Source organism: Acartia tonsa, chromosome 3, assembly GCF_053477335.1.
Source record: "Acartia tonsa isolate MP-2025a chromosome 3, ASM5347733v1, whole genome shotgun sequence".
Classification (NCBI taxonomy): Eukaryota; Metazoa; Arthropoda; class Copepoda; order Calanoida; family Acartiidae; genus Acartia; species Acartia tonsa.
Genome location: NC_137262.1, coordinates 36,092,924 through 36,117,606, shown reverse-complemented (window position 1 = coordinate 36,117,606; position 24,683 = coordinate 36,092,924). Strand labels below are relative to the sequence as shown.

At 28.5% G+C, this 24,683-nt stretch overlaps 2 protein-coding genes and 3 long non-coding RNA genes across 5 annotated transcripts in view; 4 read left to right on the top strand and 1 right to left on the bottom strand.

The window, feature by feature from the left end:
• Nucleotides 1-59: 59 nt before the first annotated feature.
• LOC145315239 (uncharacterized) lies at nt 60-1,675 on the top strand. Its single transcript, XR_013877991.1, has 3 exons — nt 60-476; nt 979-1,083; nt 1,277-1,675. It is a non-coding gene; the product is annotated as an uncharacterized LOC145315239 (long non-coding RNA).
• A 2,922-nt stretch (nt 1,676-4,597) lies between these two features.
• LOC145315237 (uncharacterized) lies at nt 4,598-5,490 on the top strand. The gene is made up of 5 exons (XM_080155269.1): nt 4,598-4,665; nt 4,781-4,933; nt 5,009-5,040; nt 5,150-5,288; nt 5,436-5,490. The coding sequence occupies exons 1-5, from the start codon at nt 4,663-4,665 to the stop codon at nt 5,466-5,468; spliced, it is 360 nt and encodes a 119-aa protein (XP_080011395.1). The 5' UTR covers nt 4,598-4,662; the 3' UTR covers nt 5,469-5,490.
• Nucleotides 5,491-5,653: 163 nt separating this feature from the next.
• Nucleotides 5,654-24,683, top strand: part of LOC145314018 (uncharacterized) — a 31,538-nt gene continuing 12,508 nt past the window's right edge. Inside the window, exons 1-15 of the mRNA XM_080153744.1 lie at nt 5,654-5,921; nt 6,331-6,446; nt 6,887-6,949; nt 7,798-8,060; nt 9,273-9,614; nt 9,736-9,914; nt 9,994-10,036; nt 10,111-10,154; nt 13,826-13,964; nt 14,030-14,076; nt 14,144-14,246; nt 14,316-14,515; nt 14,995-15,135; nt 15,235-15,261; nt 16,029-16,118. Coding sequence (XP_080009870.1) covers nt 5,894-5,921; nt 6,331-6,446; nt 6,887-6,949; nt 7,798-8,060; nt 9,273-9,614; nt 9,736-9,914; nt 9,994-10,036; nt 10,111-10,154; nt 13,826-13,964; nt 14,030-14,076; nt 14,144-14,246; nt 14,316-14,515; nt 14,995-15,135; nt 15,235-15,261; nt 16,029-16,118 — 1,825 coding nt within the window. The 5' untranslated portion in view covers nt 5,654-5,893. The remainder of the gene's footprint in view (nt 5,922-6,330; nt 6,447-6,886; nt 6,950-7,797; nt 8,061-9,272; nt 9,615-9,735; nt 9,915-9,993; nt 10,037-10,110; nt 10,155-13,825; nt 13,965-14,029; nt 14,077-14,143; nt 14,247-14,315; nt 14,516-14,994; nt 15,136-15,234; nt 15,262-16,028; nt 16,119-24,683) is intronic.
• Nucleotides 16,797-24,035, top strand: LOC145314019 (uncharacterized). The gene is made up of 5 exons (XR_013877595.1): nt 16,797-17,147; nt 18,200-18,317; nt 18,950-19,051; nt 19,384-19,502; nt 23,869-24,035. It is a non-coding gene; the product is annotated as an uncharacterized LOC145314019 (long non-coding RNA).
• On the bottom strand, nt 17,394-18,312 carry LOC145314020 (uncharacterized). Its single transcript, XR_013877596.1, has 3 exons — nt 18,215-18,312; nt 17,878-17,996; nt 17,394-17,582 (listed from the first exon to the last, which is right to left on the bottom strand). It is a non-coding gene; the product is annotated as an uncharacterized LOC145314020 (long non-coding RNA).

Below are 24,683 nucleotides of genomic sequence, written 5' to 3'. Positions count from 1 at the left end.
GATTAATATAGTTATATTGACTTAATTAAGTTTCACCATGGTTTTATATAAAAAAAAATTGAAATGATTAGCATTTTATGATGAAAAATCATCAAATGTTTTGTTGAGCTTAAAGAGTGTTTAAGAAAAGTATATTGTATCAATGAAAAATGTATATTTTATAAAAAGAGGTTGTATCTAGTAATATTGTAAACAGTTTAATTAATGTACTTTTGCAATTTTTTTGCTGTGTTATTTTATTTTGTCCTTTAAACTTAAACATAAAACTAGTATATTCCCCCAAAAAAATACTAAGGTTCGCTGCTAAAAGGTGCTTAGATTCATTGCTCTTGTTTGTGCATAGTCCCATTTATGCCAAAATGGCAGCAAATGATTTGGATGATGATGATAGATATATTGATGACCATGCTCAGATGTTGGAGAAATTGCTAGATGAAATTATCATATCATCGATACAAAAAGCCCAATCTAGAGGAGTAAGTAATACTTATTTCTTGCATCGTATTATAAACGGCTTTCCGCGGATATAGAATGTACAATTATGAGATTAAAACTAGTTTTTTAGCCCCAAGGTGACGAAGTCACCGGCTAAAAAAAACTATTTTTAATCTTATGATTGTACATTTCTATATTCGGTGAAATCTGGATGTAATACGATGCTAGACATAGTTTTTTCGTATGGATGAGAACCGGTTCCTATCCACCGGATTCGAATGAATACGAGAAAATATTTTCCAGCAGTTGATCTTATTTTATGTATGCAAAAGATTTATAAAGAACAATACTCAATTTTAATCAAATATAAATACTACTATGTTCATAACAATATCAACTTCCAAATGCTAAAAATAGCAAAATACTATTTATCAACATGTTCTTTTTCTAATCAAGCAGTACACAGGTATTATGGTACATCATTGTAATTTATTTTATTTTGCTTTGTTATTGTATGATAAAGACTTTTTTTTATAATTTTAGAAGGACCATATGATTGATGATTCAACCAATGGGGAAACTGCATTTGATGTTATAGATGCTCTTGTAAATGATGTTATTAATTCAGCAATAGAACAGTCTTGCAAGGTAACCATATCTTTTTATTTTATTTTAAACATTATAGATTATGCCTCGTACAGTGCAATTATTGGTAATACTTTTAATTGAGTATATTATATAGATTTTGTATATTAAACTTTAAGAAAATGAAATTTCCATTTTATTTCTCATATTTAAAAAATCCGTTTTGTTAGTTTTACAATCATTAATAAATATTTAGGTCTTTGTTGTTGATGATTCAACCAATGCACATTGGGGCAAATCAACCAAAAAGGGGATTTAATTATTTAGTACCCTTAAAATTCATCTCACAAAAATTTCATTTTATACTTTTTTGTAGGTAATTTAACAACAAACAAATTCGCTTTTATGTTTTTTTTCTGTCATTTGAAAGGAACATGGAGATAAAGGTCATTTTATGAAGGTAGATAGAAAATTACCCGATTAACCCCTCCCGAAAATGGCCCCCCCTTACCCTATCCATCTATCTATCCATCAATCTATCAATCTATCTATCCATATATCTATCCATCTGTCTATTCATCTATCTATCCATCTATCTATCCATCTATCTATCCATCTATCTATCCATCTATCTATCCATCTATCTATTCATCTATCTATCCATATATCTATCCATCTGTCTATCCATCTATCTATCCATCTATCTATCTATCTATCTATCCATCTATCTATTCATCTATCTATCCATCTATCTATCCATCTATATATCCATCTATCTATCCATCTATCTATCCATATATCTATCCATCTCTCTATCCATCTCTCTATCCATCTATATATCGATCCATCTATCTATCCATCAACTATTCATCTCTTTATCCATCAACTATCAATTTATCCATTCATCAAGCTATCCCTCTATCTATCCATCCATCTATCCATCTGTCTATCCATTTACTTATCCATCTATCTATCCATATATCTATTCATCTACCTATCCATCTATCTATCCATATATCTATTCATCTATCTATCCATCTATCTATCCATCTATCAATCCATCAACTATCTTGAATTTCGTGTTTAAAATGTCTAATTAGGGGTTTTGGTTATCAGAGCAATATGAGAATTTTTTAGTAGCGCAGCTACCCTATCACTAGCTTTTTGGGCCCATTAAAGTGTAACTAGGTTATTTGTAGTCCGATTTTAGTGTTCAAAGTGTCAAATTTGGGGTCATTAAATTCATTTCAGTAGGAGGGGAGGGGATGGTGTAAATGGGGGTGGATGGGGATCCTTATTTTAGCAAGCTACAAGTTTCACTTTATTTTTATGTTTAATAAATCCATTTTAAATGTGGGCATGATTAACATAAATTTTTATTAACTAATATCTATATTTATAATGATATTATGATTCTTGTTTACTGTTTATATGTATACTAGCGGCTTCGCCCCTAGCCTCTAGGGGATTTGCCCCAAGAGGTAATTTAACAAGGATAACAACATCCATGAAAGAAGCGAAGCTCTGAAATGGAAGGACAAATGAACATTAACACTTGTGAAGTGTCAGAACTGAATATTAATGCATGTCTATACAAAATTGTAATTAAAACTGATTAAATACATGTTACTGTTTAAGGACATACTGACGTTTTTAGGACTTGATTATAGAGATGCTTCGCTTATAACAATAGACGTTATTGAAATAGGAATCATTATTCAAAAAATCAGATGAATAGGATATTTTTAACATTCAAAACCATTATTTGTTGTCAAAAAAGTAAAAATCAGCTTGTTATAAATGGATGTACGGACTTTCTGGTAACGATTATAGAGTTGCTGTGCTTTCTAAGTCGTACCTAACTGTTGTAGAAATCAGCATGAAAAGTTTGAGATCGATAGGACAATTCTAGCCTGTTTAAGTTAAGTAAAAGAGCTAACTGTACCAGACGTACGGACGGACCGACCCTAATTATAGAAATATGAAAAAATTGAGGGGGATTTTTATTTTTGAAAAAGATCTTTAAAAAACCACAGGACCAGTAGATATATTCCCTGAAGAGTAGAATTCAATCAGTTTAGTGGTTAGCGAGATCTTAAGGGATGGGCGGACAGACAAACAGACATCAAGCTACTTTGTATTATATATTAACACCTAGGGATCTAAGGAACAAAACAATAACCGATTAATATGTACATCCCCAATATTGATACATATTAAATACATATTTAATAAATTATATTACAAAATTATTTGTCTGTAGATGACAATTAGTGGTTGAAAAGTTTTGATACTCATCTTAATGAATCAACCAATAAAAAATCAATTAAATTTCCTGAAGTTCTTATGGTAATAAATATAAAACGTTATTATAAAACTTTGAAGTTTGGGGACTAGTGTAATTAACAGTCCCCTCCCTTTCTAAATAAAACTGCTGACTTTAAACATGAATACCCTGTAACTACATAATTTAAAAACAAAGCATTACCAATAGACAGACAGATAGACTACTTGCTAATTCCAATTTAGAATGATTATAAGAACCTCACGTTATTTGCATATTAACTTTACCTTTCCGCAGTGAGGTAGGGGACATTGGGCTGTTTATAACACTAGTCCCCAAAGTTTTACAGTTGTGTGTTAAAACGTTTTAACTACTAACTTTAATCTACATAAGGGGTAATTTTGTGTATTATCATTGAGGATGTACAACAATTTATTGACCTTTGTCTTATCCCTTTAGATCCCTGATATTTGTAATAATCTATAGAAACGATTATTTAGTTACATTAAAACATCAAACATAAAGAGGTTTAGATTTAGGTTTAGCCCCCCCCCCCCTCTCCTCACTATCATTTAGTGCAATAGAACTTGAAAATATTCATTATTAACTTTAATTCTAAGTCAGAATAAATATTTCCCAATATGTCTATGTTTTTGTGTCTTTATTTAATTGAATTATATCTTAAGTTTTGACTTTAAAAGCGCATTTAAACGCTTTTTCTTACTAACTTTTCTTGCACCCACCCTCAGAAAACGCGCTAAAAACCCCTACGGGGGCGCGGGGGGGTAAATGAAACCAGTACAGGCGATTATAATATGTCTTTGGGCAATCAAATATCGTATTTTTAGCCGGTGGCAACCTGTGAAAACATGTTTCCTCTTACTGTCTTCTTAAATGTTGATTAAAAAACAAACAAATAAAAACTAAAATCTTGACTTCAACTAGAATTATTTAGGACTAATTTCTTCAATTTGTGTTTTTTTCTTTTATACTGTCAAAATATATGTAATGCATGACTCATCAGAAGTTATTTTGTCTAATTACGTTAATTCTAAGAGATTTTATAAAACTTTTAAAATTGTTGGTGAAACACAAAAAGTATGCCTTTTTCTGTAAGAAAATTTTTGCATTTCTTGACTTCCATGCATTAGAATGCTTACTTAAAAAGCGTATTTTTACGATTCCTTTGAAATCTGATGTACATTGGGTATGATAATACTCATAGAATGTTTAAAACTTGATTTGGGGGTGGTGAATTGTTGCCCCTTGTTGCCCCTATGTGCAATGGGGAATCTTCCTTTGAAGTCAACAATGTCTTCGCAAATGACATTGTTGACTTCCCAATAGTGCAGACTAATATGGTTCATAATTTTTTTGTGATCAATAAAGTTTTAGCTAATCAAAAATTATTTTGAAATATTTTTGGCTGACCATAAACCTCTTGTTGAAAATCTTAATTTTTATTTTTTAAATTAGGTTCTCCAAGTATTAAATGGCAAAGATAATACTCAAGAAGATGATTTAAACAAACAAATTTCAGAGATATTTTTAGCCAAATCTTTTGTGAAATTAAAACCAATAGAAGAAAATAGTTGTGATACTAGATTGTTGATTGATGACCTAGATCAGGTGAAGGAAAAATTATCATTGTTATGCAAGGAAATTAAGTTCTTACTAAAGATTTTAAAGCTTTTATATATGTAGGAGCAGAAAGAAAATCTATCACATTGTTTCTGGTAATTATTGCTATCTATATTTCAAATACTTAATAGATTTTGTTTAAATCTAAAATATTAAATCATAAGTTATATTCTTACAATTTCATATTGCATTGGTATTTTTTAGGAAGTCTAAACTCAGTCAACTGTGTACTATTGCTAACATCTTGTTCTTCTTTCTTGATGTTTGTTTGCCTGCCTGGGATTTTATCAGTGATATGAAAGTTATTGCATTTGTGTATTGGCCAAACTCTAATTTCACTTGGGTAGAGATTTTGTTTCATTGTATATAAAAAAAGTTAATGTTGTGAATAGTCTGTAATGAACTGATTTTTAGATAGCTTTTTAATCTTCCTTTTGTTTATAAAAACAGTACAAACTCTGATTATTTTTTATTCTTATACTTATTTTAGAATGGTTATGTGGAAAAAGCAGGAAAACCCTAATAATTTAAAAATGATATTCTAATCAACATCTATAGAGATTGAAATATTATTAAGTATATAATAATAATAATAATTATATAATAAGATAATATTAAGATATTTAAATATCTATGATAATTCATAAACTATTCATAGAGTCTATAGTACAATAATCAACATTGTAAGAAAATAAAACAATCCTTTTTTTAATCATTATTTCTGTTCATTATAGCAAAATTGTGTTGAATTATGACCTCAATATTTGTATGTCTAACTTTCACCCACAATCATTACTTACATATATTTGCTTTAAAATGTATTGCAGCTTACCAAGCCATAATAAGATGCATTTCATATTTAGTAAAATAAAAATATTTTTATGCTGAAAAGGTGAACTGGATTTATTCAATGTCACAAACAGATATATAAAGTTTGAAAAAGAACAGATGTATTCTGTGGGATTTATTGCTTCAGGTTTTTCATTTATAAATGAACCATGAAAAGTTTTTTTAATGTAGTAATTAGACACAGAAGTTAGTTAGATTTTTAAAAACCCTTAACGGTTGTATGTGTATTTTAATTAACTGCAATTTAGATCTTTTTTTAAATATCTCCATCCTGGTAGGATTCTGATGCCAGTAAACCTGGCAAGATCATCCAGGTAAATAGCTAAATTTTTTTGATTTAAACAAAGCATATCTTCTGGTAAAACATTCTTATATGAAATATAGATGTTCAAGTCTCTTTCAAGATTAGGTTTAGGATCCTGCATTTCCTAAACCTCCAGGTCTCCAGGAGGGTTAAAATCTCAATCTTGATAGTAAAGGACACCAGCAGATTTAACAACAGCTAATGTTAGCAACATTTATATCTAATTTTACAGTTATCATATTGGTGTTACCAAGCTTGTCTCTCATTCTTGATCTTGTTATGGAAGGAAAAACATGCCTAATGGATCTAATGATTGCATTTGCTTATCAGCCTGAAATGTTGTTCAAGGTAAAAGATTATCATGTAAACATTATTATCTAATTGTCCTTTATCTCATGTTTCCCCTTATTCATTTTCTATGACCCTTCTATCTTGGAAACTATATGAGATATCAAGACACATTTAAAAGCAAATCATTTAGTTATTAAAATTCAAGAAGATTAACCTTAAAAAATCAGGCATTCATTGAGATTATTTATCAGGAGAGGGGGTTTGGGGGGAAATTAACCTCTAGTTTGTCAACTTCTAGTCGAGCTAACGGGCTAAAAATGTATAAATAAAGTTGTATATTTGTGCCATTTGAAAACTCAGAAAATTTGTCAGTGTACTTTTAGCACAATTAAATTGTCCCCGCTCCTTATAATATATGCAGTTGGAAAATCAGAATTTTTATATCTTATCTAATTGTTTAACTTTCTTATTGGCTCTTATTGTTAATAATTATTCAGGGTTTCATGTGTTTTATTAATCCAGATGATCTTGAGCTAAGAAGACAATATCAGACACAAAAAGTAAGAACAATGTTTAATAAAAGTCTTGATATATTAACCCCTAACAGTCGTGGGTGGGGGGGCATTGAATGCCCTCCCCCCCTCCAGTTTTTTCTATCTCATTTTCTGTGTGTAAAAGATAGAGGGCTATAAATAGTGACTTTTTAAATATGGGTATGATACATAACTGAGATTTGGAATTTTTTTAATATCTCCATCCTGGCTGGCACAGGATGCCAGCAAACTTAAGCTTTTCTTATATGTCTACATAACATATTAAAATTTCATATATATCTGCCACCGTTTTCCCGCCGACCGCTGACTGCGGCGGCTGCCAAGTACAGCTTTGGCCACATAAATTTTTGTTTTGAGATTTCTAAAAATGTAAAATTTACATAAAAACAAACATTTTTGAACAAAAATGTTTTTCTAGCTTCAAAAATAAGAAATGACAGCTGTTTGAAATTTTTAAGTTCAAAAGGACCTAAAAACAAAGGTTGTTAAAAAAAAGTATGAAGGAAATGAAAATTGACTTTGACTCTTTTATAGTTGGAAATTCATTATCAAGTGGGGGACATGCATAAAACTTTTAGCCCTCTAGCTCTAATAGAAGCTGAGATAATACACCCCATCCCCCTAACTGATAAAGGTGTAGCAAGGGGCCTGACTGTTAAGGGTTAACATAAAGATAAGATCTTTCCAGCTATTTCAAAAACTTTAATTCTTCTGTCTTTTGAACACTGTTAGCTTAGTCCATCAAAGTAAGATACACTTTTATTCAACATTTTAATTTTCAATATTACTTTTATTTAAGATTAAGATTTATCATCTGTTATAATTATATTATAATAGTTATTTTAATATTGCAGGTATATGAAATATGCATTGAATCAACCATGCAAATAATTCTTCAGACTGGAGTTTTCTCATTTCAACTATTTAGCAGTGATCCAATGTCAATTGACTTCATGTTGAATAAGGATTATACAATTGAAATTATCAGCATTACTACATCCCTCATTTCAATTTTGTGGGGACTGAGCAGCTACAAAATAAATGTTTCTCAGACAGAACCTAAGTTTTTTGATAAATTTGTATTGATGGTTCGAAATTCTGTTGACATTATTGCAAGGTCAGGGTTGTTTATTAATTTACACTAGCTAGGATCATTTTGGAGAGGGGCCAACTACAAATTTACAAATTTAATTCTATAACTTACATATATATTTAAACTGTTTTTAACCTATTTTTGAATGTATATCAAAACTATACTCTGATGCCTTAAGAATCATACTGCAGAGATAAAAATGAGAATAATAGCCCACATCGTTTTTTAAAGGAATTTAAAGTTTATTTTTTACAATGGATTAAGTAAATTTTGCTGAATCGTGTTGTGTCTTTTCTTTTTTGGTAAAATTCTTGCTTACAAAGCATTTTTTTCATAATATGATTAAAAGACAATGATAGTAAAAAAATAGCTCTTTTGATTTTATATTTATAGTAATTCATTCAAAGTTAAAAGCGTAGGATATTTCTTTGAATTAACATTAAAACTATGATGATTCAATGAACTACAATGACAAAACTAGAAATCTTTAAATTTTAAATATAGTGTTTTTACAAAGTGACTTATTTCCAATATAATAAAATTTTTATTTGATTAAAATGAAAAGAATGAAAACTAAACACATTAAAGATACATACTTTAAAAAAAATATTTTAAAAATAAGTTTGAATAATCTTATTTTATATCATATTTGTAAATGTGATAAAAATAAATTTGTTGTATTGCATAAACATTTGTTTTCGTTTTTTAAAGATTTGGCACTGAACAGCCGCCTTTCATGTGTTTTACATGGATATAAAGACATGAAACATTTTTATGTTAATTCATTCATATATTGTAAAGAATTAATTTTTAATTAGTTTTGATAGATGAAATCAAAAGACCTAACTTTACTCTATACTAGCATACAATATTCATGAAGCAAAACACTCTAAAAGCTGAGAAATTTACCCCCAAAGGAAAGAAACATCACGATTCAGCAAAATATACTTACTCCATAATAAAAAATAAACTTTAAAATCCTAATAAAAATCGATGTGGGTTATTATTCACATTTTTAGCTCTGCAGTATGATTCTACAGGTGTTAGAGTATATTTTTGATATACCTTTTAAAAATAGGTTAAAAACAGTTTAAGTCAAAGAATAAAGACTGATTAAATGTACCTGTAAAAAATTACCCTAAATACATTATTTTCTTAATTCTAGATAATCTGATATAAAAATGTAATTATTAAATTACAATTTTATCTAAATTTTAGCACTTTTTATTCATTTAGATTGGCAACACTTATGAGTATTATACTCTTTAGTCTTGGATGGAAATATGGTGTACTCATCTCCAGTTCTTGCATGTGCAACTTATTAATTGTCATTCCTTTTCTGGAAATTGTGTATTCCAAATTTTCAAATAGTCAAACTTTTCTTCCTGACAGATCTGTTATTTTCATTCCTGTTCAGTTGCCTCAAGATAAAATAATCATGGATACTAAGCAATTCCAGGAAATTAGAAAATTAAGAATATGTAACAAACTCAAAGCCATTGTCCTAATAGGAGTAGTTTTGTTACTTCAATATGTTTTACATCAAGAACTGTTGCCTTTTCCTCAACAAGATTTATGGTAATAATTTTATACCCAATGTTTACCAATCATGATTTTAAAGTATAATAAACTTACTACAAAGTTAAATTTGTATCATCATAATAATATTTTGCACTCAACTATTTATTTTGTACTAAAGGTGGGATTGTCAGAACAGATCAATAATGATTTCAAAGCTACTAAAGATTATGTGGATAATGATTGGATGTTGTCTAGCCTTTTCTTCTGTGGAATTTATACAGTATCTGAAGTTCTCAACAAGCTGGGTTGACTTTGTATTTAGGCCAAACACGTTTTATTCAAATTTGGAATTTGAAGGTTTGTATCAAAAAAAATTTAATATCAGTCACTTTACTATTAAACTTTTAAATTTATATTAAAGAATAATCTTTCTTAGAATTAAAGTTAGCCAACAATTATAGAAGATTGAATTGGAAAAGGTTTGTAAGTATTTTGACATATTATTTACTAGTGGAAGTGATATAATACAATATATATTTGTATTTTATTACAGATTGCAGAGATTTCTAAAGAAAACAATATTTGACATTCTTGGAGGTAAATGTATTTATCTTTATTCCTTTCTAGTCTTTTACTTCAATTACTACAGAATTAAATGGAAATAGGCACAATCCAATCAAAAGACAAAACATTTTTTTATAAGGGGTATGATTTATCTTTTAGGCTTTTGATGATGTAAATATGAGTTTATAAGAGATATTTGTTTGACTATTCAGGCCTAGGAATTAATTGTCAAATTCATAAATTAATTTTTTTTGGTTTTAAAATAGACATATTTATAAAATTCTTATTGAAGATTATTGTTATGATTTGTATAGGGCTGTAAATTTATTATACTAAAGCCATAGGAGATTCCTAAACACTTTAGTTATTTGAATGCTCCATATACCGGATACTTCTGGTGTAAGGTATACCTGTCAATGGCATCTCTATTGCACAAAAGGCTCAAGTGAGTTTGTTATTAACCCTTAACAGTCGGGCCCCGTACCGAACCTTAATCGGTTGGGGGGGGGGGGGGAGGCGTTCAACGCCCTCCTCTGTTATCTCAGTTCCTATTAGAGCTAGAGGGCTAGTGCAAGTCCCCTATTTAATAATGAATTTTCGACCTTAAGTAAGTCAAAGTCAATTTTCGCTTCCTTCGCGCTTTTATTTACAAACCTTTGTTTTTAGGTCCTTTTTTACTTAAAAATTTCAAACGGCTTTAATTTTTTTATCTTTTAAGATAAAAGAAATTTTTTTTGCAGAAAATGTTTATCTTTATTTTTAAATTTTATATTAGAAATATCAAAATATAAGTTTCAGCGGCCGCAGTTGTACTTGGCAGCTGCCAGCCACCGCAGTCGGCGGTCGGCAAGAAAACGTCGGCGGATCTTTATGAAATTTTAATGCGTAGACATATAAGAAAAGCTTAAGTTTAAAATTTGAAGTCTCTAAGTTAAAAATTGCGGCCACTAGTGCCTTTTAAAGATTTCTGGAGACCTGGAGGACCAGGACCTGCAGGATCATACCTGGAACCTGAAATTGACTTGAACACCTGTATTTAATATGAGGATGTACTACTAGAGGATATTTTAGTATTTTGGTATGATAAAATGCTTTGTTTAACCCTTACAGATCGGGCCCCAATTCCCACCTTAATAGATTGGGGGGGGGGGGGGGGGGGCTCCAAGAGCCCCCCCCTCTATCTCAGCTCCTGGTACAGATAAAGACGTAAAATTTTTTTCTGGTGGTTCATGTGTATTTTTAGAGAAAATACTTTTTCTAGTCATAGCAGTCAGACCGCTCCTTAGCCGCTTTTTAGCGGCCAGCCGCTAAATTTTAAAACAGCTGTAGAGCGGCCAATTTTGCAGCTAGGATGACCAAATTTTAGGACGAACTTTTATTTTTCATAACAAAAAAATTACTTTTTCTGATCATTGCCGAAAAACGGCAAATAACGGAAACCGCCATTTTCGGCGGTTACGGCGGTAAAACGGCGGTTGGCGGCGCAAATTAATATTTTTATCTGTTTATTATTGCTCAGGGATTCACCAAAAAAAATTATAGGTCTCTAGCTGTAATAGAAGCCACGCTATTCATGATATAAGTCTGTAGTAAAAGCCGGACAAAAATCGATCATAAAGTCGGTCAGGGAGCGGTCAAACGGTCATAACACCACTTTTCTCAGAAGGTCATTGTTATCTAAGTATTCACCAAAAAAAATTTAGGTTTCTACCTTATACACAAAAGTCATAATGTAGAAATTAAGATTCATTTAGAATTTTTTCTAATTTTTTTTTGCTACCCATCCGACTTTGACGTGACACCACGACCGACACAGACCAGATATCCTAATAAAATCAACTCTTGCCGACGTATAATTACTAAACTTAAAAAGTCATGAAGTTACAGCTCTCCATCTTACCTACAAAAAAAAATGAGATTGAAAAAACTAGAGGGGGGGGGGGCTCTTGGAGCCCCCCCTACCCCCCCCCCGATCTGTAAGGGTTAAGTAAAAAAAAATATTTTTGCTCTTTACCTGGATGACCCTGCCAGGTTTGCTGGCATCCTGTGCCAGCCAGGATGGAGATATTCTAAAACTTTCAACTCTCAGTTATGTGTTATACCCATACTTAAAAAGTCACGCAGTATTGGCTCTTTATCTTTTACACACAGAAAATGAGATAGAAAAAAACAGAGGGGGGGGGCCTTCAATGCCCCTTCCCTCCGACCGTTAAGGGTTAAATGTTACTTTGTGTTTGAGCAAAAATAGAAACAAGTTGTAAAAGTATTTTATCACCTTTATAAAAAACCAGGATTTTGGCTAGCTTGTGTGGCCGCCAGGATTGATATAACAAAAAAAAATCAAAGAAAACAAATTGCTTATTTGTGCCATTTGAATAGTCAAAAAATTGGGTAACTCTCTCTTTCACACTATAAAAACAATGATGACAACATCCATAAGTAGCAAAGCTCAAAAATATGAATAGATATCAGGAAAACAATATATAAAGCAGTGAAATACAATCCTATAAAAATCTAGAAATCGATCTAGCACCCCATTAAACAGACAGATGAACAAAACAATGTATAGATTAGATGGGCCAGTGGCGTGCGAAGCACTTTGTCTAGGGAGGGGGCATTTTGAAGATTTTGTAAAATTTTGCCCCCCCCCCTGAAGCAAAGTGCCCCCCCGGGCCTTCTACTCTTATCCCTTCTTCCCCATCCCTTCCCCCATCCCTATTTCCCATTTATATCCCCCATCTCTTCCCCCCCCCATCTCTTCTCCCCCATCCCTTCTCCCCACCCTGCAATGACCCCCCACCACAAAACATTTTTATGGGTGGAAGGGGATGTTATAAATTCTCAGATAAAAACACTCATTTTGGAAATAATTTACCAAAAATTAACCTAATATGTAAAACTGATTTTAAATATTTCATTATTGTATGACAACAAGGATGACAACATCTTTAAGTAGCAAAGCACAAAAAATCATTAATAAGAATACAGACAAGTAGATTTAAAGAGCATCTGTTGAAATAAATATATATTTTAGGTAGAAAAGTCACAAATCCTTTTTCCTGTATGTTGTGTGATGACAGTCAAAGTAAATTACATACTGGATGCTCGAAACAGCAAGAAATTTTATTTTTTTAAATATTATAATCCACAAAAAAATTTATCATACCATAAAAACCAAAGATATAAAAAACTATAAAAAAATTTTAAAAAATTACTTGTCCTTTCATCTACAGATATAAAAATCTTTTAGAAATATGGAAAACGTTGGGGTATAGTCTCTTTTGTGGCAACGCCTCTTAAGGGGCATTTCTAGGGGGGGCAGGGGGCAGGGGGGGGCGTTTTTGTCGCTAGGGGGGGGGGGCGATTGCCCCTAATGCCCCCTTCGGTTCGCACGCCACTGAGATGGGCATATGTCATAAGAATCTTTAATAAAAATTTTAGCTGTCTATCTTGAATAGGAGCCGATAAAATCTTGTTTCCCCCATAAGGTTACAGACTGACTGATGGACAGACAAAGTGAATTATAGAGTAGCTTTGCTACTAATAAGAGTCAAGAAACATTAGCAGGGGTGGGTGTGCATGAAATGACATCCACACACTATATGTCACCTACTCTCAATCACCAAGTCACAGCCATCAATGGTAAAATTTATAGTATTTAAATAATTGAGCATTTTTGCATACTTTTATAAAATTTATTTTAGGTCTTGTACTTTTTGTATTTGTCACTGGATCATTTATTGTCATTGTTACCAAAACTACAAGAAGTCAATATTATGTGGAAGTTCAAGAATCTATTGACACATCAAATCTAATTCAGTACATTGAAAAAAATGCCAATAAGTAAGAAAAACTTATGAAGTAGACACTAAAATATTATCTTTAATAATAAACTGAGTTAATTTCAGATCTGAAGCCTTGTGTTTGGTGATGCAAAATTCTTCTGATTCTGCCAGTAAGATATTTAGTTAATTTTGATAACTTGTATTATTGAGATGATAAATCTATATTTTGAAAACTAGTTGTGTCTGCTGTTCATAATATGATTGAAAGTCACAAATATAAAATATCAGAAACCTTTATCAGAGTGTGTAAACCTGAACACAAAATGTTAAACATTTCCAGGTGAGTTTAAAAATGGTTATTCTCTTATATTTTTTTTACAGTAACAACATTCAAATTGATTATGTTTAGTAATATTATCAAAGTTCATACTGGATTTCACCATTTGATTACCTCATGCCAAACTTTTCAACAAGAAAATAAATGTAAGGATGTCAACATAAAAATGAATGAGGAGGATAAATGTGAGAAAATATTTTTTGATTGTGAGAGTCTTTTCAATACTTTGTTGGTTGTTTATAAAAATGATATAAATACAAGAGATGAGAAAGGTAATTTATTAATATATTTATTGTATTTACTATTTGTCAATTCGTCCCTTAATCAAATTTTTATTTGATAGCTTTAAAGTAAACATCACTTTTATAAACATAAAACCAAATTCAATTGAGAATTGTAATATTCCAGTATTATATTCGAGTAATTTAGATCTAGTTGTTAACAATCACTAACCTGCAATTGTGGCATAACACAAATCTTATTTTCATTAATATATTTGTATTGATTCTCAGCACAAACCATGTCGTACAGATATGCTTCATTAATAGTAAAAGTAGAAAGCCATAGACTTAAACACCAAGAACTCATTATATGCACAGTTAAGACTTCCACACGAAGGCAATTATATGGTTGGTTGTCTGCAATAGATAGGGTGTTAGTGATTTGAGATCTACCTATGTTATTAACTATTCCCTCTATATAATCAGTAGTTTGCATTTACTTGTATATTTATTTAATGGTCATTGTTTAGGAAGAACACCACTTGTACTTGCTGGTGTTGATAACAAATTTGTAACAAAACTTCTAGAAGCAGGAGGTGATCCAACAATTGCAACGTATGATGGTGGCTTTATGACCAATGATAAAGATGTTGGCAAAATGCAATGTAGAGGTAAATCTATTGACAAAGATTTTTCTAAGATATATCTTTTATATATTTTCTTTTTTAAATAGTAAAAGATATCTTTGATTACAAGTGTTTGTATTTTAGCTTCTGAGAAAATGTACAAGAGTAATGGTAAATATTAATCCCAATAAGAAATTAAAAAGGATTTTTTGTTAAAGAGGACTATCCACGAACAAGAGCAAGTGATTCTAAGCATCTTCCAGCATTGACCCATAGTATTTTTTTAGTAAATATACTAGGTTTATGTTTAATATTTGCTTTATCGACTAAAAAGTTAGGTTTCACCATGGTTTATTATTAAAAAACTTGAAATGTTAAGCATTGTTTGATGCAATATCATCAAATGTTTTGATGAGTTCAAACTGTTGATTAAAAGCTTTGACATAAAATAAACAATTGTGATTAAAAATGTATATTTAAAAAAAGGATTTGTAACTTGTAAACAGTTTAGTTAATGTACTTTTGCAATTTACAACATTTGATGCTTTTCTGCAGTGTTATTTTATTTTGTCCTTTGGACTCAACAACGCATTTGATGATATTTCTTTAAAAATTGCTAAACATTTCAAAGTTTTTTCCTATAAAACCATGGTGAAACCTAACTTTTTAGTCAATAAAGCAAATATCAAACATAAACCTAGTATATTCACTAAAAAATACTATGGGTCAATGCTAGAAGATGCCAAGAATCACTTGCTCTTGTTCGTGGATAGTCCTCTTTACTAAAAAACAAATTTACCATTTACATCATGAAAGGTTGTTATATACAAAAATTAAATTTACATCAAGAGGGGGGGTGGGGGGTAGATTTCCTTTAGATAATAGATTAGATAAAAATATCTGGACTAAAGCCACTATGCTTTGTATTGTAATTCTAGCTTTATATATGGCATCAGCTAAAGGAGATAATTATGCAATATTGGAACTATTGAAAGATGGATATTCTGTCAACTCTATCTATAACTCTGGTAAGTCTATGATTCATTACTTTTGAATATGATCTATAAGGAAAAAAATACTTTTATATATAAATATTAGATATATATTTATATTTTTGGTTGTATAAATGGCAAGTTACCCACGAATATGTGGGTCCGGGATAATTCAAAATGTAAACTATGTATTCCTTTTAGTGGCCCAATTGTACTCTTAAGTTCTCTGATCAAATATTATATTTAAAATTAAACTTTAATTATCCTACCGGTTTTTATTTAAAGTCAAATAATGTAAAAAGAACAGGTTGTAATAATCGCCGCTAATGATGGTAACAAAATAATTTTCTTCTATATTATATTTCAGTGTAATCTATTTAATGGTTATAATCTAACTCAACAAATATAAAATTTAATAATAATACATCACATTTTTACAAGTGTGGTTAATATCTTTTATTTACGTCATAGAGATCATATTTTATTTAATTCAAAACAATTATCTACAATTTCAATACTTAAATTTTATTTAAATATTACTTTTAATTAAAAAGTGTTACAGTCTGCCCTCAAAAAGCTAAAAATTTCTTTTAATTAGGTAAAACAAAATTTTAATTAGACTGTTTGATAAAAAATTTTCTGAATAAACTTGAATATTTGAATGTAAAAATATAAAAAAATTACTTTTCTAATTGTTTTACTTAAAATTAAAAATTTCAAAATCATACTGTAGTTTTGCTTATTTAAAGAAAAAAAGGAATTTTAGCTTGTATTTAGAACTCAAAATTGTAGAAATTTAAACACATTTTGGAAATATTTAAAAGATTAATAAGGGATCCATCTGGTGGCAGCTGCTGTTTCAGTAATTCTAGTTGTAGGCACTCCTGGCTGCATATGTGGTTACGGATCATCAGCTCCTGATAATTCCAATTAAGTATCCAATGTATACATTTCTCCATATTCCAGGGAGAGAAGGATGTGCATGTTGTCTCAGCAGATTGGTGAACTTCTCTGCTTTTGTTTGTCGGACTCGTACCCGGAACGACTTGTTGACTCATCAGTCAGGTATAAGTGATTTCCCTTTAATTTGTATCAATAATAATTCCAAAAGCGATATATAAAAAATTTTTTAAGTTCTAAATTGCTAATCAAAAGATAAAAAAAAAATTTTAATTTGCTTATTCATAATATTCAAATGATTAAAATGGAAAAAAATTTTCTTCTGTAATTTTACTTTTCAACAAAAAAAATCTTAATTTGCTTATTACTTTTCATAAAATTTTTACTGAAAACTTTCTGAGGAGACCTTAACATAATTTGTAAAAATTTCTTTAATAATAAAATTTTCTATTTTTTATAAAAAGGAAAATAAACCACTACTTTTACATTTAATTTGCAATGAAAAATTAAATAAGAAATCACTTTACTATCTCTTTATCCTTGTTAGTTTTGGCTTCTTTAATTTCAGGTTTTTGTTGTTACTGGTTTCAACCCAATTTCCTATAATGTTTTAATGATTAGTTTTACAGTGGCCAGTGATCTATACACGTCTACTAGAATTTATCATTTTTACTTTTAATTTTTATAAAATTATCTTTTAAACTTTCAATAACTTTGTATGGTTATCATAAATCTTCCAAAAGTAATATCTTTTTAATACTTTTTATAAATTATAAGATTATCTTTTAAACTTTCAATAACTTTGCATGGTTATCATAAATCTTCCAAGAAAAGTAATATCTTTTAATATTTTTTATAGATATTTTCTAAAATGAACTGTAGTAACACCATTTACCTTCAGTTTACCAAACTCATGTCTGTGTTTACTGTGGCACAGGCATTTAAATTTCTAGTTAATGAACCGTTCAGCGCCATTTCATTCTTGTCAGGGTCTGTTGACCTATCCTTGGACACCTTAAAAGTAAACAGACTTTTAATGAATTTTTCAACTATCATTTAATTCGATACACTTTTAAATTAAATATCTTAAAATTTCCTTTAAGCATTTTCTCGCGTAAATTTTCTTTAACCATTTTATCTTTCTATTTAAATTATCATTCTAATATTTTTTCCCAGGATTATCATAAAATTATCTTATCTTTTTATTTTTTATTTAGGATAAAATTCAGTACCTTGATGAGATGGATCTTCCCACCGTTGATTTCTCTGGCATCATATTATGGATATCTTTGATTTTCAGCATTCTGCTAAATTTTTTCTTGTTGTGTCTCACAGGTATTATCTAAAATTAATTTATATTTTAGTTAGGGTGCTGTGGGGTTAAACTGAATACGCCTTTGGTTTCTAGCTGGTCTAACCATAGGTCTATTTTCGTCATTTATTTCTTTAAATATTATCGTTTTATAAAATTTCATAAGTTGAAACCTTAAATATTTCACAAATTTACCATTTTAAAGTTTCATTAAATTTGAAACCTTAAATATTTCACAAATTTACCATTTTAAAGTTTCATTAAATTTGAAACCTTAAATATTTCACAAATTTACCATTTTAAAGTTTCATTAAATTTGAAACCTTAAATATATCTTTAATAGCATATGATAAGTATCTTTTTGAGGTTTAAACCTTAAGATATGGATGATATATGGAGGATTTAAGGTTTATACCTTAAAATTATCATAGAAAAAACATTAAACTATGGTATGGCATTAATTATCTGACAATTTATGAGTAAAAGGATTTGATGAGTATTTAATAATCACAGGAAATTTGAGTATTTACATTTCTTTTTTGAGCATTTAATTACAAATATCACTGAAAATTGAGAATTTTTTAATACCATAAGCGTAAGAATATTTTTAATACAATGTGTGAAATTAAATTCTGAAGAAAAATTTTCTTTCTAGGATGGAACACTTATCTCAACTTTGTGCACGCAGCTATTGGGTATAAACGTAGCTATTCTTCGCTACCTACTTGTCTGTTATTCCTTTGTTATGGTTTTGCAGGTGAGTAGTAACTTTACATGAACCCCATATAAAATTACCCCTTTTAAAATGAATTTACCATTATTACTTTTCATTTTAAAAGTATTATTACCCTTGACTTAATAAGGGTAATCTTTTTTAGAATTACTTTTAACATATACTTCATAACTCTAAAAAAGCTTGAATCAATGGTATCATAAAATAATTAATTCAAGAAATTTTGCTATAGTTAATAAAGACATTTCTGAACGTTTACCATTTTAATTTGTTCTTTCGAGGGATATCTTTTATTATAGTTTACTAGATTTTACTCAATTCTCTAGTTTACTAGCCTATAGACTTTTTTTGTTTAGGTTATCGTACCACTAGTCTATCTGGTGACTTTCTTTAAGTGGCTGCACAAATTTTTGAAGGATTACTGCGACAGAAAGCGTGCTACAGAAAAAAACCCATCTACTGAAGAAGAATTTAAGTAATAATTTTTTACCTAATATCATATCTTTTCCTTTCTCTAACTCTCCCTTGATCCATTTTCTTCTCTGAAATTTCACATTACTTTATATTATAATTTTAATTTATTTCACATTTCAAAATAAATTAAACCAAGAATTCTTGTTTTACTATAACTGAGATTAACTGTTTTAATTTTGAGATATGTTTGCTGTAAGAGTATTTTTAATGAACTAATGTCATACCAGCTACTTTACTTTGGGTTGACAATTTTTTGTCCAGTTCTAAAAAGATGTTTTATAAAAGAACAGTCTTATGTTTGTTTAAAAAGATGTTCTATTTAAAAGAACCGTCTTATCTTTGTTTTTCTAAAGTTTTTTCCGTTATTTATTATTTCAATTTTAAACAGATTTTTATATTTCTTTTGCTATTTTTTGTTAATAATCTATTTAATAATTTTTTAACAATATTCATTTCACTTTGATATATCAACCGACCGAGTGTCCCTTTTTAAAGCATAATTTATAAAAGGACAGTCTCTTTTTTCTTTTGACTTTCTAGCTTATTTTTAACTTTATTTCAACAATTTTTTATCACCTAAGTTATCTTTTATCATATTTCATAAGCCACATTATCTTTTATGAAGAATAATTTTCAAGTCTTTTATTTTTATAACCTAAGTTACTTTTTATTATATTTCATAAACCACATTATCTTTTATGAAGAATAATTTACAAGTCTTTCATTTTTATAACCTAAGTTATTTTTTATCATATTTCATAAATTACATTATCTTACTCATAAATTTTCCTTTATAAGTGTCCCTTTAAAAAGTTAGTTTATAAAAGGACATTCTTTATTTAATGTTTCCTTAAATAATCACTTTAATATGTCACCCCTGTTAAAATGAATAATTTCATTGGGGGGGGTGTTTTGGTTTTATTTATTTGGTATTTATAATTTTCTATCTTTAAATTTTTTCATTATGTTGGAGGGGGAGGGGGTTATTTTTCGTGATGTTATGTGTTTAACGTTTGATTTTTTATTTTTATTTTATTCTTCATTCTTTTATTTAATGTTTTCTTAATATGTCACCCCTGTTACAATGTATAATTCCGGGGAGGGGGGGGGGTGGTTTTATTTGGGTTTATTTGGTGTTTATAACTCTGACACTTTATCTTTTTTTGATTATACTTTCATCACAGCTAGGTTCTATTTTTATCCATTTTATTTTTTCCATTGAATAATCATTTATTTTATTCAATACTAATGGATAATTTTTTCCTTGTTAATCATTTTTTTTTTTTTTTTTTTTTTTAAGTTTAAATATTCTAAAGATTTGAATTTATTTCTATAATTTTTACATAGATAACACCTGTTCTTTAAATTGAAAAGGTTTAAATACCCTATTAATTTACTTAAACACTTGTGCATCATTTCATTTTTATCATATTAATATATAATTCATAATTAGCATAATTTTGGCTTAATTTTTTATAATTTTCGTCATTTATTTTTCCAACTATAAGTTTTTCCAAAAAACAACCATTTTTTAGCACTAACTCATTTTTTGAGTCATTTTTATCATTAATTAGTTTTTCAACTTTTTTATACCATTTTTCATTGAATTTATCTTTTATTGGTTGTTTTTTATTTTCTCTAAAAAATTAGCCTTTAGGCATTCTTCTGGGGTATGGTGGTATTCATATTTTTCTGCCGCTTCACACCTTTCGCATGGTTTAGGAACCAATAGTTTCTTAAATATTTCGCAGTTATTATCCTTATGTTGCCCCTTACATTTACATTTTTTTTCAGTATGTTGGGGGGGGTGGTGTGGTTTTGTTTATTTGTGTGTGTAATGTTTGACCCTTTATCTTTATCTTTATATCTTTTTTTCCAACTTTTATTTTTATTTTAATTCAAAGTAAATCATTTTGCTTTCTTATTTTACTAAAAGAGTGTCTTTTTCTTAAATTGGAGACCCCACTTTATTTTTACCTGACCGTTTTTATTCATAGTGTATAGGACACTCCATTTCTTAAGCATGTTTTTTTCTTCTAACCAAATTTATTGTTTCTATGAATAATTTTTTATTTTTGGTTATATTTTCCTTTTATAAAAGCACATTTTTAAGATCATTTTAAACACAAAACCCACTCTACGGTTTTTTATTTATAAATGTTTAAATTTATGTACAATTTTAATTTTTAAAAAGTAATGATTGTCTTTTTAATTACCACATAATTGTTGTGTATATCTTTTTTTTTTTTTTTTTTAGACATACATTTTAGTTTCAAATTTTAGACTATTATTAGATTAGACTATTCAAATAATCAGCAATTATTTCATATCTCCTATTTCAAAACTATAATAAGTTACTTTACACATTTAAAATACAATTTTTGTTTATTTAATCATTTTATTTTTATATGACCTCAAAACTTTTTAAATTTTTATGAATCATATATCTTTGTGAGTGTTTATTTTATCATTTTAATTTTATATGACCTCAAAACTTTTCAAATTTCTATGAATCATATACATTTTCAAGTGTTTTTATTAAACATTTATTAACTAGTGTACACTTTTTATTTAATTACCCTTAATTAGTGTGATTAGGTCTATTTTACAGGTGTCCTTTTTTACGGTTTTATGGCTATCATTTTTAAGTATCAACACCTAATTATATAGTATATTCAATTTCCTAATTTTTCTTTTTAAATATACATTGATTTTTCAAAAATATCAATAAATAGTACCATTATTCTTTGTTTATCAAAGAAATTATCATTTTGAAGCTTTCATTATTTCTTATCATTTTTCCAACCAATGTTAGGCCAGTAAACACAGAAAGAAATTATCATTTTGAAGATTTCATTATTTTTTATCATTTTTCCAACCAATGTTAGGCCAGTAAACACAGAAAGAAATTATCATTTTGAAGATTTCATTATTTTTTATCATTTTTCCAACCAATGTTAGGCCAGTAAACACAGAAAGAAATTATCATTTTGAAGATTTCATTATTTTTTATCATTTTTCCAACCAATGTTAGGCCAGTAAACACAGAAAGAAATTATCATTTTGAAGATTTCATTATTTTTTATCATTTTTCCAACCAATGTTAGGCCAGTAAACACAGACTTTTTAATTTCTCAAAATTATCTTCAATATTATTATGGAAATTTATCTTATTTTACATTTGTAAACCAGAACATGTTTCTTCATTATAGGGTTTTATTATGAACAAATCTAATATATCTATTGATTTGGTTCTTGTTGAGAAGAATGAAATCATGAAGTGTATCAGCACTAAGATTTTTACCTAATTTAGCTTCTTCTAATCTTAATATTGACAGTAAATCTTCTGGCAAATACTTTCTCATTTGAGAATGTATTTTTCTCTCTTTTTCACTAACACGCAATCATAAGTACGTTCAATTTCCTATTTTCTTTCACAAGTGTTCTTTTTACTGTTTTATTACTTTTTTAATTACTGTACATTCAATTCTTTACCTTTTAATTTATCATTTTATTTATCATTTTAATTATCATAAAAATTATCTTTTTTAGAAAATTTTCATTATTCTTTCCACAATTTATTTAATAGATAATTTCCATATTATTTCCATATTTAAATTATCAATTTTCTTTTTCAAATCATCCATATATTTTTTGTTTAAATAAGAGTCTCTATTTTTTTGAAAATTATCTTTTCTGTATTGTCTAGAATTTCTTTCATTTCTTTCAAAATATCTTTCATTTCTTGGATATCTTTGTTCTTGTCTATAATTAAAACCTCTATAATCACCCCACTGATTTTGATATTGATTATTTTCAGGGTCATTTATGTTAAAATTTTCTCTATCAAAATTAAATTGATTAGAATTATCTTTATTTTTATTAAAATTTCTTCTTTCAAAGTTCATTTCTCTGTCCCTTTCATCCCTGAGATTTCCAAGTGAAAAATCATCAGCAAGCTCTGTAAAGTTATCGTTTGTCACATAACTTTCTGCCTCTCTGTTGCGCAATAAATCCATTGTTTCTGTATTGAAATTTGCATGTACACCCTTGTAATCTTCTCCATTTAAATTTTCCAAGTTATCTTTATATTTTTGTAGTCTTTCTAAATATTTTTCCTTATTTTTAAGAAACCAATTACTAAACTTTCTTCGTCTGGCACCAGCAAAGTAAGGATCATTTTGTTGCTCTGTGTCCGACATCTTTTATTTTCTTTACCTTTATGTTTTAAGAAAAAGATTTTTTACAATGTATTATAAAATAAAATTTGGTTACCGTTGGGGGTTTTATTAATATCTTTCTTATTTTTATTTTACCAAATTATAATTCAGGAACAATTTTCTTGGCGGAGACTATCTTTATTTTAGATTTTGATGTAATCTGAACAGGAACAATGTTTTGATGACTTTCCAGATAAATCAGGTAGAGTTATTTTTCAAAATTATCTTTACCAATTTTTAGATCAACAAGTAGAATTATCTTTTTAAAATTATCTTTACCTAAAAAATTTCACAATGTTTGTTTGAACTTAATTCTTATAATAGTTATAGAACCAAGAGTAATTTGACAGCTTCGAATTTTTTCAATCCAATTTTGTCCTCTAATTTCAGAACATAGAATTCTTAATTTCCATAAACCAAGAATATTTAAGCAAAATTTTATCATTTAATTATTTTAACAATAATTGCTTAAATTATAATTTTATTAGCTTTATAAATTGAACTTTTCTTTTGTGTTCAATATACAAAACTTTTATTTTACCTTTTTTAATTATCTTTATATTTAGTTTTATAATTTAGACTTTTCTTTTGTGTCCAAAGTACAAAACTATAATATTATTTTCTTAACAATTTTTTAAAATGTTAGGTAATTAAAAAATTTTCAACTTCCCAACTTTTTAATGTCATATAATGTAATGATATAATTACAGTGTATGTCCGGTGTACACACTTGTGTTTTAAATATTTGCACTTTTATACAACAATTTTCATGAAATTTTCAATATTTTTATATTTTGATGACGTATATTTTTAAAACTTTATTCCGAATCAGAATGATAGATATTATCAATTTGACTGTTTCCAATTATTATCGTTCCACCTAAATATCTTCTAAACTCAGGAAACCTGTCTAAAGTTCTATTTATTCCAAAATGACTAAATGTGAAAGGACCTGCTATTTC

Excerpts from the sequence above, each read along its gene's own strand:
- LOC145315237 (XM_080155269.1), top strand. Across the intron at positions 4,934-5,008 it reads TGATTGATGACCTAGATCAG|GAGCAGAAAGAAAATCTATC; the intron begins GTGAAGGAAAAA and ends TTATATATGTAG. Across the intron at positions 5,289-5,435 it reads CAAACTCTAATTTCACTTGG|AATGGTTATGTGGAAAAAGC; the intron begins GTAGAGATTTTG and ends TACTTATTTTAG.